We start from the raw sequence: 18,163 nt of genomic DNA, 5'->3' as shown, positions 1-18,163 counted from the left end.
CAAGAGAAAAATAGTATTTTGTGACACATGAAAATATGAATTTCAAATTTCAGTGTAAGTTAAATTTTATTGGAACACAGCCATACTTTTTCCACCACGTACTGTCTATGGCTGCTTTTGTTCTAACAGTTAAGTAGTTGTGATAAGGAAGTTGGCTTGTCTATAAAGCCGAAACTATTTACTATCTGGCTCTTTACAGAAAAAGTGTGTTGAGCATTTAAGTGGTGACTGAAGAGCAATGATCATTTATGACAACAATACTCTAGATTCTCAAAGCATTTTATTATTTTCTTTATTTTAGAGAGAATCTTAAGCAGGCTCCACGTTCAGCACAGAGCCCAACGCGGGGCTCAATCTCATGACCACAAGATCATGACCTGAGCTGAAATCAGGAGTTTCAGAGTAGGAGGCTTAACCGACCGAGCCACCCAGGCGCCCCTGTCCCCTTCTTTTATTAGGAATGGGCAATTCTTTCCAAAAGATCCACTCTGCAGATTTCTGCTCACGTTTCACTGGCAAGGACCCAAACATAGGTTCAGCCCTACCATGACTGTTTTAAACCTGTAACAAGTACTCCTTGGGGCTTTCCTTCCAGAGACCAGAGTCTCTAGCTGCCACCTGAAAAACAGGACAAAATTTGGGTTTGGCAAGTTTCCTTGTGGGCAGGTAAGAGGGGTGGGTGGGAATGGATGCTGGCTGGTCCTTGTCTGCTACGGATGCCAAAAGTCAACTGTGCAGAAACCCGAGTTTTACAGTAAAGATGGGAAGAAGGGGAGAGGATGGCAGAATCTCTCTACAGCTCGGAAATCTCACCTGCTCATATGGAGCAGTGTAAAGCAGGTGGGCAGAAACTTTATAAGAACACTGGCAAGGTGGTCCTGGCATGGAACGACGGTGGGACCCAACCTCGACACAACCTTTAAACCAATTACTAGTGTTAATAGCTGCTTGGGTGACACAGTTATAAGATTACGTACACGCCCTTTCGGTCTCTTCAGTCACATCTCTATAAAACGTACTGGGTATGGAAATCAGTGAGGACGTATTAAGTGCCGGTGTGAGGAAAATTTTCCTAATGCTAACTAGTTAACACTACCAACTTGAGCGGAGTGTCCCCTTTCCTTCCGGTTCTTCATTTTCCGTTTCCCATCTTAATACCCTGGCGATCTGCTCTTCGCAGAGAAGAATGTGCTATTTCAGGTAAAGAGTTGTAGAGTTGCAGGCAATTGGTGCGGGGCCCTCTCGCGTACAAGGGAGGCGATGCCATGTGAACGCTCCTCACTCCGCCATTTCTAGTCACGTCAAGGTGTCTTACTGCTCGAGGACGGATGAGCCTTACAGAATCGAGGGTAGCGATCGACACGCATGCAGGTTACGCCGCCCCCGGGCTGTTCCATTCTCACAAAGCCCCGCGGGGAGAGGGCCGTGTGCCCCAACTTGGGCTGCGGCGTCGCTTCGGCCTGGCTTCTCCGTGAACCCCTTGCCTCCCCCACCCCCCAAAAACCTGAGCGCTGGGAGGGAGGAATCGGCATCAAACCCCCCCTTCGTGGGCCCGGAGGAAAAATGGCGAAGCGCAAGGGCGGGGAACAGGGCGGCGCGAGTGACCCGGCGCTCGCCGGGACCTCGCAGCCCGCGGAGTGGGCCGCTGTGGGCGACGCCGCGCAACCGCGAGCCGCTCGGTGCCTCCGCCATCTTCCCCTACTCACTCGGACTCCCCCCGCGGCCGCGCTGGCTTCGTGTTTCCCTTCCGGCCGCTGACAGAGATCCGGGCTGGGCGGGGTGGGCGAACGCGCCGAGGGGGTGGACCGAGGGCGGGGAGGCCAGACGGAAGAGGAAAGGGAGGGCGGCGAGCCGGCCGCGGCGGGGTGTGGAGCGTGCGGCGTGTGTGCGGAGGGAGAGGTGGGGGGGCGGGAGGCGAAGCGAGGGAAGGAGGCGGAGGAATGAGAGCGCGAGGCGTTTCTCGTCGGCTCCTTCGCTCGGGCGGAAAGAGCCGAGCGCAGCCCGAACGCTCTATTAAAATGGCGGCGGCGTCAGCGGTGGCCGCGGCGTCTGGTCGGTGAAGTGACTCTGCTGCTTCTCTCCCCACCCGCCCCCTCCCTCCCTCTCCCCTCCCCCCGTCCTTCCCCCCCTTCCCCGCCGCCGGCGCCTCCGCGCCCCTCCGGCCTGCGCACCTCCCCTCGCCCCCCTCCTCTCCCCCGCCCGCTCCGGGGACCGCCGGCCCCCTCCCCCATACTCCTGCTCTCCGCCCCGTCCCCGCCGCCGCCCGCCCTCGTCGCCTCCCCGCCCCGCCGGCCGGCCGGCCCCCTCCTCCGCCTCTCTCCCCTCCCCCCCGCCGGTCGGGATCAGTCACTGCGATCCGAAGCGGGGGAGGGGGGGGGCGGCGGCCGAACGATGTGCGAGAACTGCGCAGACCTGGTGGAGGTGTTAAATGAAAGTAAGTAGCCGCGGCGGCGGCCTGTGGGGGTGCACGGTTTGGGGGCCCCGCGCAGCTCCCCGGGCTGCCGCGGCCTGCGGGAGGCGACGGCCGAGCCAGGCGGCGTGCCGGCCTAGCGCCCCGGGAAGGTGCGCGGTGGCGCGGCCGCCGCGGCGCCTCGGGCCCAACCCGGCCCGGTTACCTGGGCGCTCGAGAGGGGGCCGCCCCGGAGCTTTGGCCAGGCAGGGCCTGAGCGGTCTCACCTCTCGGAAAGTTTCCTCATTACAGGTGTCAATTAACGAAGGCACTAATGAGCCTTCGCCTCTCTCGCCCTGCCGGGAAGGTGAGGGGAGGTGGGGTCCGAGGACGAAGCTTTCCTCCGCAGTCCGAACCTTTCGGCCCTCCGGCCGCCCTCTTTAAATTTCAGCGTGCTGCCGAGGCCTCTCTTACCTGCTAATTTTCATTAAACTCCCTGGGAGGAGGTTGGTGGTTTTCCTCTCCCTTGGGGGTGTGTGGGTGTATGAAACCCTTCTACCGGCCCTGAAATAGCTGAAAATGAACTGTAATAGTCATGATTGGAACCTTCATACCTATTTTGTAAAAAATTAATGACGGTTCTTCTTCGTGTACCGTTCGTCATTTTAATGGTAAATTTTATTATATTAAGGAGAGCACTGTACTACAGATACCATCCCGGGATAGTCATGGCCTGTCTCCTGGAATGAAAGGCCTATTCCTTATACTTTTGATTGTTAAAGAGCGTACCCTGATCTTTTCTAGCCAGATTCTTATATTTATTTTATTTCCGACCCTTGTAAGATAGTATTTGAGGCTAAAGAAACAAGCTGTATTGCAGATTAACTACTTCTGGGCCCAAAGGCCTAGTTGGACGAGGTGCATTAGATAAGATTAATTTACAAAAACTTGATTGTTGAGAAAATGCTCATGTAAAGAACTGCTTATGTGGGTTTTGGATTTCTGTTCTGATATTTCCGAAGATTTCCAAACTACCTCTTTTCTAATACGATTCTTTAAAACAATGGTTTTAAAAAATGTTTGTGTTTGAATTTGACTTTATTTATGTGCTTGAATTTCACTTTATTAACCAAATGCAATAAGAAAAGTGTTAGAGTTCTAGTTTACTTTCAACTGGGCATTTATTTTCTGACAGGTGGAAGCAGGTTTTGCACATACTCAAACTGTACTTTCCAATATTTGTGTTACTGTAAATTTTCCTAGAATTTTAAGGTTGTTTTGAGATACTTTTGGTGCAGGTGATTTATGATATGATGATTACATAAGTCTTTAGTACTTATTTCAGTAAACTGTATTTTATATCCCAAACATAAGTTGTGTGGTTATTGTTACAGTAAATTGGGAAGAGCATTATCTTTGCTGTCTAATAAAAGAAATAAGTGCTTTTAATAATGTTTTGGTGTTTTAAAAGTTAACTAGGAAAAACAACTTTAAACATAGTATCTAAAGAAACTAAAGTCTGTTAATCTTTATTACGTTGTGAAAAGAGGCATCATGATAGTTGTTATTGAAAATTATTTGGGAAACCCCTAGAACTTTGCTTAGAAGCACTCAAAAATGCGATGGATTTATGGAAACTTAGAAATGTAGAGAATCTTGAAGTAGAATTTAACTTTTATTACCTTTATGTATATACAGTTAGTAGAACCAGGTTTGTATAAGCCAGTGGTCTCTAAAAATACTTAAGACGACTTCTTAATATTTCCTCTATTTATTTTTTTATTGTAGAGAGAAAGAAAGTGCCCACACATGTGGGTGTGGGGGCGAGGGACAGGGAGAGAGCGAGAGAATCCCAAGCCACTCAACGCGGGCTCAATCTCCTGACCCTTGGGTTATAACTGGAGCTGAAATCAGGTTGGCCACTCAGCCAACTGAGCCACCCAGGAGCCCCTCTTAATATTTCCTTAAAAGCTCAGTTTAAAAATTTGCCTCCTGAACACTAATCTCACAATGAAGCTTCCTTTTTTTTTTTTTTTTTTTTTTTTTTTTAATTTTTTTAACGTTTTATTTATTTTTGAGACAGAGAGAGACAGAGCATGAACGGGGGAGGGGCAGAGAGAGAGGGAGACACAGAATCGGAAGCAGGCTCCAGGCTCTGAGCCATCAGCCCAGAGCCCGACGCGGGGCTCGAACTCACGGACCGCGAGATCGTGACTTGAGCCGAAGTCGGCCGCTTAACCGACTGAGCCACCCAGGCGCCCCTGAAGCTTCCTTTTTTATTTGTTTAAAATTATTTCAGCAATTTTATTTGTAGGTTATACCAAACTATTACAGGTTGCTTTTTTTCCCTTGTAGTTTTAAAATTGTTTTCATTTTTCTTTTGTGTTGTATCCCAAACATAAGATGTTTAAGTTTCTTAAGAACAGAGGGTATTACTTTATCTCATTATAGTAATAACATTTATCCATGACTGGATAGGAACATGATGGTTGGACCTTGATAAAACTTGTTGAATTGAAGTAGGTTATGTCTTTCTTGTAATCTTGCTCACAATAATTATTAAGTCTGTCCTTTTATTCCCCTAGAGGTTGTGCAAAGATGAGCATCAATTCATCTTTGATTAGATATTCAGAACTAAAGTTCCCAAATAATGTGCTCAGAATTCATCTCTCAGTATATCTCCCCATAAGAGTTTAACCATGACAAGAAAGAAAATGATGTATGTGATGTGTTTCAAGTTGATTTTGAAAAAGAATTATTTAAAAGATACTAAAAACCTATTTCTTGTCAGATTTAACAATACTGATGAAACTGAAAAGAAGTCTGCCTGAACATATCAGTGTAATATAAAAATTTAGTGTTTTAAATGAAAGGGTAGATAAAATGTGGATAGTATTGTTTTCTATCTTGATGTGCAGAGAGATTTTAATAATGGTAGAGACTTCATATGAAATGTTTACTTAAAAATCTGGCAGAATGTAATTTAGCTAAAATAAAAATTGGTAACGAAAGGCTGTAAATAGTTTCCTTTTGTCATCAGTTTTTGATGAGAGAATTAACATTACCATTTATACGTCTCGTGCTGGGAATCTGAAGTTGTAAACTCTCCCCATGGAAACATACAGGTACACAGACACAATTTTTCATGCACTGTGAGGACTAATTGAAACCTGTCCATGGAACCAGGCTAAGAACCCCATAATAAGGATCCTCACATCCCCTTTTAAAATACGATCTTGATAGATTTCCTAAAACTTAAAATGACATTTCAAAATAATGTTTGGCTTTAATGTTAGAATAAACAATCCCAGCACTACTAACATGCTTGAATTTCTCTTTCCCTTCAGTGCTTTGTTTTTAAAAAGACATTTTCAAGGCTTGGGATGTATTAATTTGGCTACTGTCAGTTTGTGGGTTCACATTCAGTTTAGGAAATAATTTTCAGTTTTTAATCCTGTGCTTGTTTGGCTGAATTTGTATATTTGCTGCTTTTCTAGATTTTTTGTGAACCACTTTAACTCCAGAGCATTTCTGGATGTTGATGAGAAGTTGGAGGCCTGAATTTACGTTTTGGACCATCATCATAGCTAGCTCACTAGTAAATTGAGGTCATTATTTGCCTTGGTAAGGTAAATTTCTTTGAGAGAAGAGTGACAATGGCTTAAAAAATTTTTCTTAATGTTTATTTATTTTTGAGATAGAGAGAGCAAGCAAGCAGGGATGGGGCAGAGAGAGAGGGAGATACATAATCTGAAGCAGGCTCCAGGCTCTGAGCTGTCAGCACAGAGCCTGATGCGGGGCTTGAACTCATGAACCGTGAGATCATGACCTGAACAGAAATTGGACTCTGAGCCACCCAGGCGCCCCGAAAATGGCTTTAAATACAGATGTTATTCTGTGTGTGTGTTTAGTAAATTATAGTTTACCAAATGTAGCAGTTAAGTAGACAATTTATTTGCCCCCCTCCTTAGCCTTGGAGATAGGCAGGAGCAAGCATTGGTACCTAAGTTTTAGAAGCAAAGAGATTGAATCTCTGAAAGGCTAAGTGGTTTGCCAGATAAAGGTCACCTGTTACTTGCTTAGTTAGTAGCCCTGTCTAAGCTTGAACTCAAGATACTGTGATAACAGTATTTGCAGAATAATTCTGTTTGTATTATTTTTAAAGCAGAATACTTTATTGAGCAGTTTGTGTTGAGTACTTTATCAGTTCTTTGAGGTAGGTACTCACTCTATCACCCCTTTCAGATAAGAGAACCTAGATTTAGAGTTTACATAATTTGCTCAGAGTCACATGACTGTATTTGGTGGAGCCAGGATTTGAACAGGACTTAATCTCAGGTCAGGCTAAAAAAGCCCATGTTCTTAACAGATACGCTATGCTGTGGAAACTTTGTGATGATCTATTTGAATGGAAGACATTATTATGTTTAACTGACAATAAAAAATTAGTGTATATTTATGTATTTTAACAACTTCAGGCATGATGTTACTGTAGTTGTGGTAAGATTTTAAAAGTGGTGGTCCTGGGGTGCCTGGGTGGCTCAGTCAGTTGAGCCTCCGACTTCGGCTCAGGTCATGATCTCAAGCTTGTGAGTTTGAGTCTTGCGTTGGGCTCTGTGCTCACAGCTCGTAGCCTGGAGCCTGCTTCGGATTCTGTGTCTCTCTCTCTGCCCTTTCCCCACTTGTATTCTGTCTCCGTCTCTCTCAAAAATAAACAAACATTAAAAAAAAAAAAGTGGTGGTCCTTATGTAGCTGAATGAAATCTAAATGTTGTCTGTCAGCAGGGAGCCCTTTAGTACACCATACATTTCTAGAGTTTTTTTTATATTATAAGTATATGAGTGCTAAATAGTTAAATCATTAGTAACATAATATTTTTTGGTTGACCTAGTAATTCTAAAATTTGAACTGATTCTTAAAATTGGAAATCGGATTTTACTATAATATGAAGTCCCAGATTATGAATTTTTATTTGATGATCTAGCTAAGTCTATATCCTCTTAAACCAATTAATGTTTGAAGTAGTGTTCGTGATTTCAATTCACATATTTTTCTAATAAAACTTAGAAACCATAAAGCACTACAAACGTGCAGGATATTACATAGGCTATCTGCATTGTCAATGATAACTGTTAATAATTAGTTTTAGCACTCTTCGTGAAACATGTTAATGTTACTTGTATGTTTAATGATAGTACCTGTATATCTGATTTCAAAGTATTTGTAATGTGTTGTGTATTATTAAGAATTTTTATATTTTCAGAAAGAGAAAGAAACTTTCCAATCATAGCTTGACCAAGATGTGACATAATCTAGCTAAATGGGTTGGCCTACCTTCTTCTTTCTTTCTTTAATTTTTTTGTAATTATGAAGGTTGCATATTCTCATTGTAGACATACTGAAAACTATAAATCTCATCATCCAGTGATGATTCCTGTTGATGATCACCTTGAAATACTTTTGGTACACATTTATTTTTGGTACACATTTTAAAAATGTTTATTTATTTGTATTGAGAGCGAGCAAGGGAGGTGCAGAGACAGGGAGAGAAGAGCATATCACAAGCAGGATCTGTGCCGTCTGCACAGAGCCCAGTGCAGGGCTCAAACCCCTGAATTGTGAGATCATGATGAGCTGAAACCAAGAGTCAGACGCTTAACTGACTGAGCCACCCAGGTGCCTCTACGCATTTACATTTAAAAAAAAATTTTTTTAAAGTTTATTTTTGAGACAATGTGAGAGACAGAGTGCAAGCAGTGGAGGGGCAGATGGAGGGAGACACAGAATCTGAAGTGGGCTCCAGGCTCCGAGCTGTCAACCCAGAGCCTGACGCGGGGCTTGAACTCACGAACTGTGAGATCATGACCTGAGCCGAAGTCGGATGCTTAACCAACTGAGCCACTCAGGTGCCCCTATGCATTTATATTTTTAAGAATGAGATAAAGGTAGTTCAATATGTAGCTTGTTTCACCTAATGTTTTATTTGATTGTTTCCTTTATTAACTCTTTTGAAAATACATTTTTTGTCTGTATGGTATTTCATTTTGTATTAGATTTAACTTCTCATTCTTATATGTTTTCAGTTCTTTTATATTATAAAGCTGCAAGTGAACATCCTGTACATAAATTTTTAATAACATTTTTTTAGATAGATTGCAGAAGTGATCACTCTGTCAAAAATATAAGCATACTTTTGTTTATATTGTCTATTTGCCTTTTCAGAAAGGATGTATTGATTTCCACTCTTTCCATACTCAAGTATGGGCACTTGTACTGAATATTATCCTTGAAAAAGTGTTATTTTGGCAAAAATTGTAATAGCCAAATACTAGTAAGTTTAAACACTAATGGATGCTTGGGTGGCTTAGTCAGTTGAGCGTCTGACTTTAGCTCAGGTCATGACCTCATGGTTCGTGGGTTCGAGCCCTGCGTGGGCGTGGGGCTCCGTGCTGACAACTCAGAGCCTGGAGCCTGCTTCAGATTCTGTGTCTCCCTCTCTCTCTCTCTCTCTCTCTCTGCCCCTCCCCCTCTCATTCTCTCTCCCTCTTCCCCCACTCTCCCCCCCTCCCCCGCCTCCCTCCCTCTCCCTCCGTCTCCCTCCGTCTCACACACACAAATGAACATTAAAAAAATTTTTTTTTCTTTTTTTTTTTTTTTTAAATTTTTTTTTTTTTCAACGTTTATTTATTTTTGGGACATAGAGAGACAGAGCATGAACGGGGGAGGGACAGAGAGAGAGGGAGACACAGAATTGGAAACAGGCTCCAGGCTCTGAGCCATCAGCCCAGAGCCTGACGCGGGGCTCGAACTCACGGACCGTGAGATCGTGACCTGGCTGAAGTCGGACGCTTAACCGACTGCGCCACCCAGGCGCCCCAAAAAAATTTTTTTTTCAAATATAAAATTATAGAAAAACATTTTTATTGGCTATTTGCATTTTTTAATACATTGCCTGTGTTTTCTCATTTTTCAGGTTTTAATATTTTGTGTTATTACCTGATAACGAGTTTGGTCACTTATTAACAATAGGAACCCTTGGTCATGTTCACCACATATATTTTTTTCCAGCCCCCCCTTTATTTATTTATTTACTTAACTTATTTTTGATATAGTGAGAGTGGGGGTGGGGCAAGGAGAGAGAATCCCAGGCAGGCTCTGTGTTGTCATTGCAGAGCCCAACGTGGGGCTTGATCTCACAAACCATGACATCATGACTTGAGCCAGAATACAAGAGTCAGATGCTTAACTGAACCACCTAGGCACCCCCCCTGCCCTTTTTAAAAGTAATCTCTACACCCAGTGTGGGGCTTGACCTCATGAGCCTGAGATCAAGAGTTGGATGCTCTACTGACTGAGCCAGCCAGGTACCCCTTTGCTGCTTTTTTGTGTGCTTTTTATTTTTGTGTTTTTAATTATAGATCTTTAAAAAATGTTTTATGTTACAGCTTCTTCTGCAGAGTTGCCTAAAACAATATATGATTATCACATTACCTGCTTAAACTGTTCTAGATCTTCATTGCTTGAAGAAACTAACTTCTTAGCGTGACATATATCATGCATGGCACAATTTGGCTGAAACTCCTCTTCCTAGCTTCACTTCTCACTCTTTTGGTGAGACCTACTTTTTTTTTTTTTTTTTTTTTTTTAATGTTTATTTATTTTGAGAGAGAGGGAGAGACAGAATCCCAAGCAGGCTCTGACTGTCAGTGCAGAGTTCATTGCAGGGCTCGATCCTAGAAGTGGTGAGATCATGACCGGAGATCAAGAGTTGGACACTTACCTGACTGAGCCACCCAGGTGGCTCTTGGTGAGGCATTGAACCTTTCCCAGCCTCTCTTAAAATGACTTATATCCTTTAGATTAAGAACTTAGGTAATGGTCCCTCTTCCTTTTTTTTTTCTTTTTTTATTAAGTTTACTTATCTTGAGAGAGAGAGAGCACGCATGCGCATGTGCACTAGTAGGGGAAGGAACAGAGAGAGAAGGGGGTAGAGAGAGAAAGCCCCAAGCAGCCTCCGTACGGTCAGCACAGAGCCCAACATGGGGTTCGAACTCATGAAATGAATTCTGAGATCATGACCTGAGCGGAAATCAAGAGTGGGATGCTTCACTGACTAAGCTACCCAGGCGCCCCTGTTTCTTTTTTTTTTTTTTTAATGAGAATTTCATTTAAAATTTTTTTTAATTTGCATCCAAATTAGCATATAGTGCAACAATGATTTCAGGAGTCGATTCCTTAGTGCCCCTTACCCATTTAGCCCGTCCCCCCTCCCACAACCTCTCCAGTAACCCTCAGTTTGTTCTCCATATTTATGAGTCTCTTCTGTTTTGTCCCCCTCCCTGTTTTTATATTTTTGTTTCCCTTCCCTTATGTTCATCTGTTTTGTCTCTTAAAGTCCTCATATGAGTGAAGTCATATGATTTTTGTCTTTTTCTGACTAATTTCACTTAGCATAATCCCCTCCACTTCCATCCACGTAGTTGCAAATGGCAAGATTTCATTTGTTTTGATTGCCGAGTAATACTTCATTGTATATATATATACCACATCTTCTTTATCCATTCATCCATTGATGGACATTTGGGCTGTTTACATACTTTGGCTATTGTTGATAGTGCTGCTATAAACATGGGGGTGCATGTGTCCCTTTGAAACAGCACACCTGTATTCCTTGGATAAATGCCTAGTAGTGCAATTGCTGGGTCGTAGGGTAGTTCTCTTTTTAGTTTTTTGAGGAACCTCCATACTGTTTTCCAGAGTGGCTGCACCAGCTTGCATTTCCAGCCCCCCTTTTTTTTTTTAAATTAACAACAGCTTTCCTTCCTGAATGATGAACTCCTTACAGTCAGGGCCCATGTTTTCTTCTTTTCCGAGTCCCTCCTATAGTGCCTTGTACAGACTAGGTGCTTAGTAAACATTTTAGTTCATGCAGGGTTTTTGTAGAAGAAGAATGTGATTGCCTAGTTAAATCAGTATTCTTAGGCCTATAGTCAGTAGTGATTTATTTATTTTTTAAACTAAGCTCTACACTTTTCGTGGGGCTTGAAATTACAGCCCCAAGATCAAGAGTTGCATGCTTCACTGACTTGAGCCAGCCAGGTGTCCCTAGTCAGTAGTGATTTAGATATGAGAATTTTTGGCTGAAGTATGCTGTAGGTGAGGATTATTATCATATATACTGCTTTAAATTATCTTTTTTGTGAACTACTAGGTATATGCTTATAAAAAATATCTACCCTAAGCAACTGTTTTCTAAATTAATATGCATTGCAGAAAGGCAGAAATTAGTTGTTTTTATGTAGGTGGTGAGATTTGTGACTGTGGCATGAAATTTAACTAAATTACTTTTATTTAGGAGTTTATATATGAGGAAAACATTGGGCTTTTTATCTGTCATGTGATTAACACCTGTTAATGATATTTTCCTCTCAAATTCCATAGAAATTAAAAACTATCTCCAAAGGTGTTAGTTGAGAATTAACGTAGTATAAACCGGGCATCTTCTTGCACTTCTCTTACTGTGGTTGAAGACTGGGTATTTTTCCTATCTTGGCTATAACCTCTTCCAGAAAAGTTAAGTTGCTTATATTCTCTGGAAGAACTTAAGCCAGCCCTCCCCACCCCGCCCGTTGCTAGCTATTGCTGATTGGATTCCAGATAGACTCCTGACCTGATGTTGATCAATCAGATTTTTCTTGTCAGAATGTTTGAACTAAAGAGTGAGGTAGCTGTGAGCAGCTGAACTAGAGTGGGTGCTTTTGCAAGCTGATGGGTAGGAGCAGAAAAGTTGAGGAAGTAGAGACTGCTGTTTGCAGAAGAGAATTGGGGCAATCTGTGGAAATTGTTGACACCGAAGCTCCATAAAGAGATGGAAAATAATACCGAGGCTAGAGCTCCTTTTGAACTGTCTCCCTTATACATATCATTTGAGTTAATGTTCAAGCAAAAGAGTTTTGATTCTAGTATTGTACCTTGATGATCTCTCCTTATTGGAGCATATACCTAGTGATTCATGAGTAAGGTAATAAAAAGCAGTATATATGGTATAATCCTCAGGGACAGCATACTTCAGCCAGAAACTGAGTGCTTCATTATAATCTGGTGTAAGTTCTTGGAATGTGTTGGGCAAGTGTCATCAGTAATATTTGGTGGCAGGAGAAAACTTAACTCCTTTTGTTAATTACTTACCTCTCTACCAGGATATTTAGTCTTTTTTTTTTTTTAACGTTTATTTATTTTTGAGACAGAGCATGAACGGGGGAGGGTCAGAGAGAGAGGGAGACACAGAATCCGAAGCAGGCTCCAGGCTCTGAGCTAATGCGGGGCTCGAACTCACGGGCCGCGAGATCATGACCTGAGCTGAAGTCGGACGCTTAAGTGACTGAGCCACCCAGGCGCCCCTGTTTAGTCTTTTTAAAAATAATGCAAGTAGCTTTGTTTTTTCTAAAAAAGATAACTGCTTTTTTCAGGAAAAAAAATTTAGTAAAATTTGGAGAATCTGAAGCTCTGCATACCAAAGAAATTGTTCATGTTTTAGTAAGCATCTCTTTTTTTTAATTAAAAAAAATTTTTTTTAACGTTTATTTATTTTGGGGAGAGAGAGGGAGAGAGCATGCCTGTAAGTGGAGGAGAGGCAAGAAAGGGAGACAGAGAATCTGAAGTAGGCCCCGTGCTGTGAGTGCAGAGCCCAATACAGGGCTTGAACTCATACGAACCGTGAAATCATGACCTAAGCCGACTTACTAAGAGTCAGCTGCTTAACTGAGTCACCCAGACGTCCCTAGTAAACATCTGTTAAGTCATTCTTGATTTCCTTATACATAGCTTTTCTTACATATTTTATGTAAATAAGCTAATTACATGTTATTATTTATTTCTATATCATTTTATTAAGATGTAAGCATCTTTTTATGTTAATATGCACTTAAATTATAATTTTTAATGGCTTCACTGTAATACTCCGTTATTTGGTCCAACTGTAACTTAACCAGTTCTCTGTTGATGGGCTTTTGGGTTTTTGTAGGTTTTTGTATAATTGTCTGAATATTACCTTGAATATAGTGTGTGAAGTCAGATTGCTGAGTTGCTCATATAGCATATCTGGAAGGAAATCTGATAATATGCTAAAAGTTAACAGTAGGGCATCAGTATATATACTTTATAGTCTTCAAGTGTTTGATTCCAAGGTCTGTGGGGCTCTTTTAGCAATGAACATTAGCAATTCATTAATGTGCTGGTTTTAGGCCACCATAACACAAAATAGGAAGGTACTCATTCTGATTACCGAGAAAGGCTCAGTAACCAATCATGAATGTGGAAGTATATGAGCACAAGCTCAATAAATTTAGACTTAAGAAAATGCTAAGATAATAGGGAGTTTGAAGATGTGTTCGAAGTAAGAGTATAAATAAGGGGACAGTGGGCCTACTGCTTGGTAGAGTGGTATAAAAACAGCAATGCTGGTCAGTTTTTTTATTCTAATCTTATTTTGTTTCCATTTTCCCTTCTAAGAGGAGTCCCCAGACCTATAGGATAAATCATATGTTAAGAGGGAATTTAACCTCTAGATTGGTAAGGAATGGTGAGAGCTTTGTTAGTGGTGCTGAGTTAAAAAATCTCCAGGTCTGGGCAGATTCCATCCAGTGAAGATGATAGAGCTTTGGTTGTGTGTGAGTGTGAAGCTGTAGCTAAGTTTCCTGGAGAGCAGAAATTGGCAAATATTGTGAGGTTATTTTTTCCCCCTTATTTTGGGACTTACAAGAGTACTTCCCAGTACTGAATAATCACTTAGTAGAGAGTGAAATGATAATAAAAAATTGGCATGGCCATAACCTAAACCAGTGTCATTTTTTTTTTCTTTGCTTAAGAAACCAATATGATAAAACATGGAAATGCTACTATAGTTAATTTGATTACATCAGTGTGATTGATGGAATCTGCTGCCATCCTGGTGGAAGAGATGAGATGTATTTTGTACATCCTAGATGTATTTTGTCATCCGTAGAGGGACTTGACTGATGGCAGGCCACAGGATCTTCTCTTTAGGATTTTCAGTAATGATCCTTGGTTTAGGAACTGTTCCTTGGAGGGCTGGTGCCGGCTGGCTTAGTCAGTAGAGCATACGACTCTTGATCTCAGGGTTGTAAGATTGGGGTAAAGTGGTGACAGGCACATAGGTAACCTGTGTATAGAGTTTGTTTGGTGAATCTTCATCTTCCATGATTTTTGGACATCTGCACACAGATACAGTGTGGGACATTCGTTGTTACTTTGGCCCAGAAAGCTTTGTTGAGCCAGGTGTCAATGTGCATGTCTGGAGTTCTAATCTCTGGGAAACTTGTGGGTCTCTTTGAGTGCCCAAGGATCACACGTGTTGAAGTCTGCACCATAGATGCACTTGTTGATGGTGTGTTCTGTAGTCACTATCTTGTTGATGGCAAAACAGCCCACCTTCTCCCCATCCTTCTTTGTGGGAGCCTTTCTGCTGGGCCCAAGTTGAAAAGTTGAAAACCATTTCTTTTTTTGCTTTTTTGAAAACTATTTCATAATGTTTGATTTACTGAGTACATTATTTTGTGTGTCTTACTTTCACTTTACCTCCACTCTTTATGTTTAAATGTTTTATTCAATATATAAAAAATATATTGAATGTTTACCATACGTAAAGCATTGTGCTGGACACTGTGGTAGATATAGAAATACATTTAGATGGATCTCTTATCTTGAGGAGGGTTGGAGTCCAATACAGATGAGGCAATAGGATGGTAATTGAGAGATTGATGTCTGGAATCTGATAGACTTGAATTCAAATGCTATTCATGTCATTTATGGCAACTCTGGCTTTGGTTAAGTTAACCTTTTTGTGCCTTCTTCCTTACTTGGAAATGAGGATGATAATACCTTAATTACATTTGATAGGGATTTTGTGAGGATTAAGTTAGATAATGCATATAAACAACACAGTGAGATATACTGGGATAAACCGTGTGTGTGTGTGTGTGTGTGTGTGTGTGTGTGTGTGTGTGTGTGTGTGAGAGAGAGAGAGAGAGAGAGAGAGAGAGAGAGAGAGAGAGAGATAGGGAGAGAGGGAAGGAAAAAGGCAAATTCCATAAAGACATGTATAGCTGAAGTGCAGTGGGAGGAGTTTAGTTTTTGGTAAGATTGGAGAAGGCTGCATGGAATTGTTAGAATTTTAGTTGATCTTTGAGCAACTTTTTTTTTTAATGATTAGAATTGGAGAAATGGTTACTTAGTCAAGTTTTGAAGGAATAATAAACATACTATGACTTCTGTGAAACTTAACTGTTTCTGGTTTGTTTTCTATCATTCCTCTAAGATCGTGCACTTAAGCTGTCTCTTTTTTCCTCCAGTGCCTTAAATTCTCTTGAAGCTTCTGCAACCTTGCTTCTGCAACCTTGCTTCTGCTTTTGCCTAAAAACTTTTTTGTCACAGGTCACCAGGGGCCTCCAGTTGGCCAAAGCAAATGGGGAGGTTTTTTTTTTTTTTTTTAAGTTTATTTATTTTGAGAGAGCGAGAGAGAGGGAGAGAATGAGCAGGGTAGGGGCAGAGAAAGAGCAAGAGAGAATCCCAAGCACTGATAGTCCAGAGCCTGATGCGGAGCTTGAACTCATGAACCACGAGATCATGACCTGAGCGAAAACCAAGAGTTGTATGCTCAACTGAGTGAGCCACCCAGGTGCCCCATGGGAAAGTTTTTCATATAATTTTTCACATAACCAATGCTTTTCCTTTCTGTTTCACTTAATTAAAAAAAAAATGTTTATTTTTGAGAGAGAGTGAGCAAGCAAGGGAGAGGCAGAGAGAGAGACAACATCCCAAGCAGGTTCCACACTACCAGTGCAGAGCCAGAAGTGGGGCTCAAACCTACGAACCGTGAGATAATGACCTGAGTGGAAATGCTTAGCCAACTGAGCCACCCAGGCAACCCTCACTTAATTTTTTTGGTGTTTATGATTGTATATATGATAATTATATACATCATATATATGGGAAGTTTCCCCATATATATGTGGGAAGTTTGAAAAATACTGACATACATCAAGAAAACATTTGTAATTACTCTGTTAAAATTGTGGTATATGAGGGTGCCTGGGTGGCTCTGTTCTCTAAGCATTTTATTTTGGCTCGGGTCATGATTTCATGGCTCGTGAGTTTAAGTTCCATGTCGGGCTCTGTGCTGGCGCTCAGAGCCTGGAGCCTACTTTGGCTTCTGTGTCTCCCTCTCTCTTTGCCCCTCCCCACTTGTGCTCTGTCTCTCAAAAATAAATAAATGTTAAGATTTTTTTTTTTTGGCATATGTTTATCATTCTATTTTTCTATGAATATATAAAATTGAGTTCATATGTACTGTTTGCTTTTTTTTTAACGGGCATTTTCTCATATCCTTATGTCTAAGAACAGAATTTAATGGCAGCCTAATTCTAGTCTTTGAATGTAACATGTATTTCACTAGTGTTTTCCTATTAAAAAAAAAACTCTAAACCAAGAAATAACAAAAATGTCCTTAAGCATAGAAATCCGGATTATATTCTGGGTCAAAGGGTAAAAAATTTTAAGGCTTCTGATTGCTAAAAACCTAGAAATATTATACTAATATTGCTAAAAACCTAGAAATATTATACTATATAAACATCAGTAGTATTTGAGGGTGCTTTTTTATTTGTTAGATATTCTATTTGAAAAAATCCATATAGTAGGGGAAAAATGGATACAGTTACTATCTTAAATTATTTGGTTGCTGCAAGAGTTTGGATATTGAGGATTATTGCATTACTTATATTGACATATTTGGTTCCTGAGTTACAGTATTGAGTTGTCTGTTATTTAGAAAGGCTTTTCTTGGGGCATCTGGGTGATTAAGCATCTAGACTCTTGATTATGGCTCAAGTCATGATGATCTCACAGTTTGTGAGTTCGAGCCCTGAGTGAGGCTTTGTGCTAATAGTGTGGAGTCCGCTTGGGATTCTCTGTCTCCCTGTCTGTCTGCCCTTTCTGGCTTGCTCTGGAATTTATTTTGTTCTAAGTTATGAAGTGGGATCTAGCATTTGCTTTTCCAAAATATTACTCAGTGGTCTTAGCATCTGTTTCTTTCCCAGCAATTTGAAATGCCATCTTTGTTTTACACAGAATTCTTGAGTGCATTCTGGGTCTCTTTTTAAAACTTTTTGTTTGATTATTTTTTTGTTTATTTTGAGAGAGTCCGCACTCAAGGAGGGGACCAGAGAGAGGGAGAGGGAATCCCAGGCAAGCTTTGTGCTGTTGGCGCAGAGCTGGTTGTGGGGCTCGTTCTCAAACTGTGAGATCATGACCTGAGCTGAAATCAAGAGTAGAACGCTTAACTGACTGAGCCACCCAGGCGTCCTATCATGTGGTTTTAATTTAATCTCTGTGTATATATTTTAGTACCTGGTAGTATTAAAACAGATAGTAAGGAGTTATATACTTCTTTATAAAGTTTTAAAAAATTATTTTTGAGAGTGCACGCGGGAGAGGGGTAGAGAGAGGGGGACAGAGGATCCAAAGTGGGCTCTGTGCTGACAGGCTGACAGCAGCAAGCCTGATGGGGGGCCTGAACTCAGGAACCATGATACCATGATCTGAGCAGAAGCCGGACTCTCAACCAGCTGAGCCACCCAGGTGCCCCAGGAGTTGTGTATTTTTTGAGATAAAACTTTAAAATCCTTTTGTTTGGAGCAGTGTGGGGAGGAGGGGGTGCAGGGGTTGTACAACATTCTCTTGGAATTTTTACTGAA

General features: G+C 41.4%; 1 protein-coding gene across 2 annotated transcripts in view; it reads left to right on the top strand.

Annotated features, from left to right (window-relative positions):
- The first annotated feature begins 2,307 nt into the window (after positions 1 to 2,307).
- Positions 2,308 to 18,163, top strand: part of USP34 (ubiquitin specific peptidase 34) — a 249,085-nt gene continuing 233,229 nt past the window's right edge. For both annotated transcript variants that reach the window (XM_042981450.1, XM_042981449.1), the window contains exon 1: positions 2,308 to 2,434. In XM_042981450.1, the coding sequence (XP_042837384.1) occupies positions 2,392 to 2,434 (43 nt within the window). In that variant the 5' untranslated portion in view covers positions 2,308 to 2,391. The remainder of the gene's footprint in view (positions 2,435 to 18,163) is intronic.

This window comes from Panthera tigris, chromosome A3 (genome assembly GCF_018350195.1).
Source record: "Panthera tigris isolate Pti1 chromosome A3, P.tigris_Pti1_mat1.1, whole genome shotgun sequence".
NCBI lineage: Eukaryota > Metazoa > Chordata > Mammalia > Carnivora > Felidae > Panthera > Panthera tigris.
The sequence above is the reverse complement of the archived record's forward strand: the minus strand, read 5'-3'. Positions and strand labels throughout refer to the sequence as shown.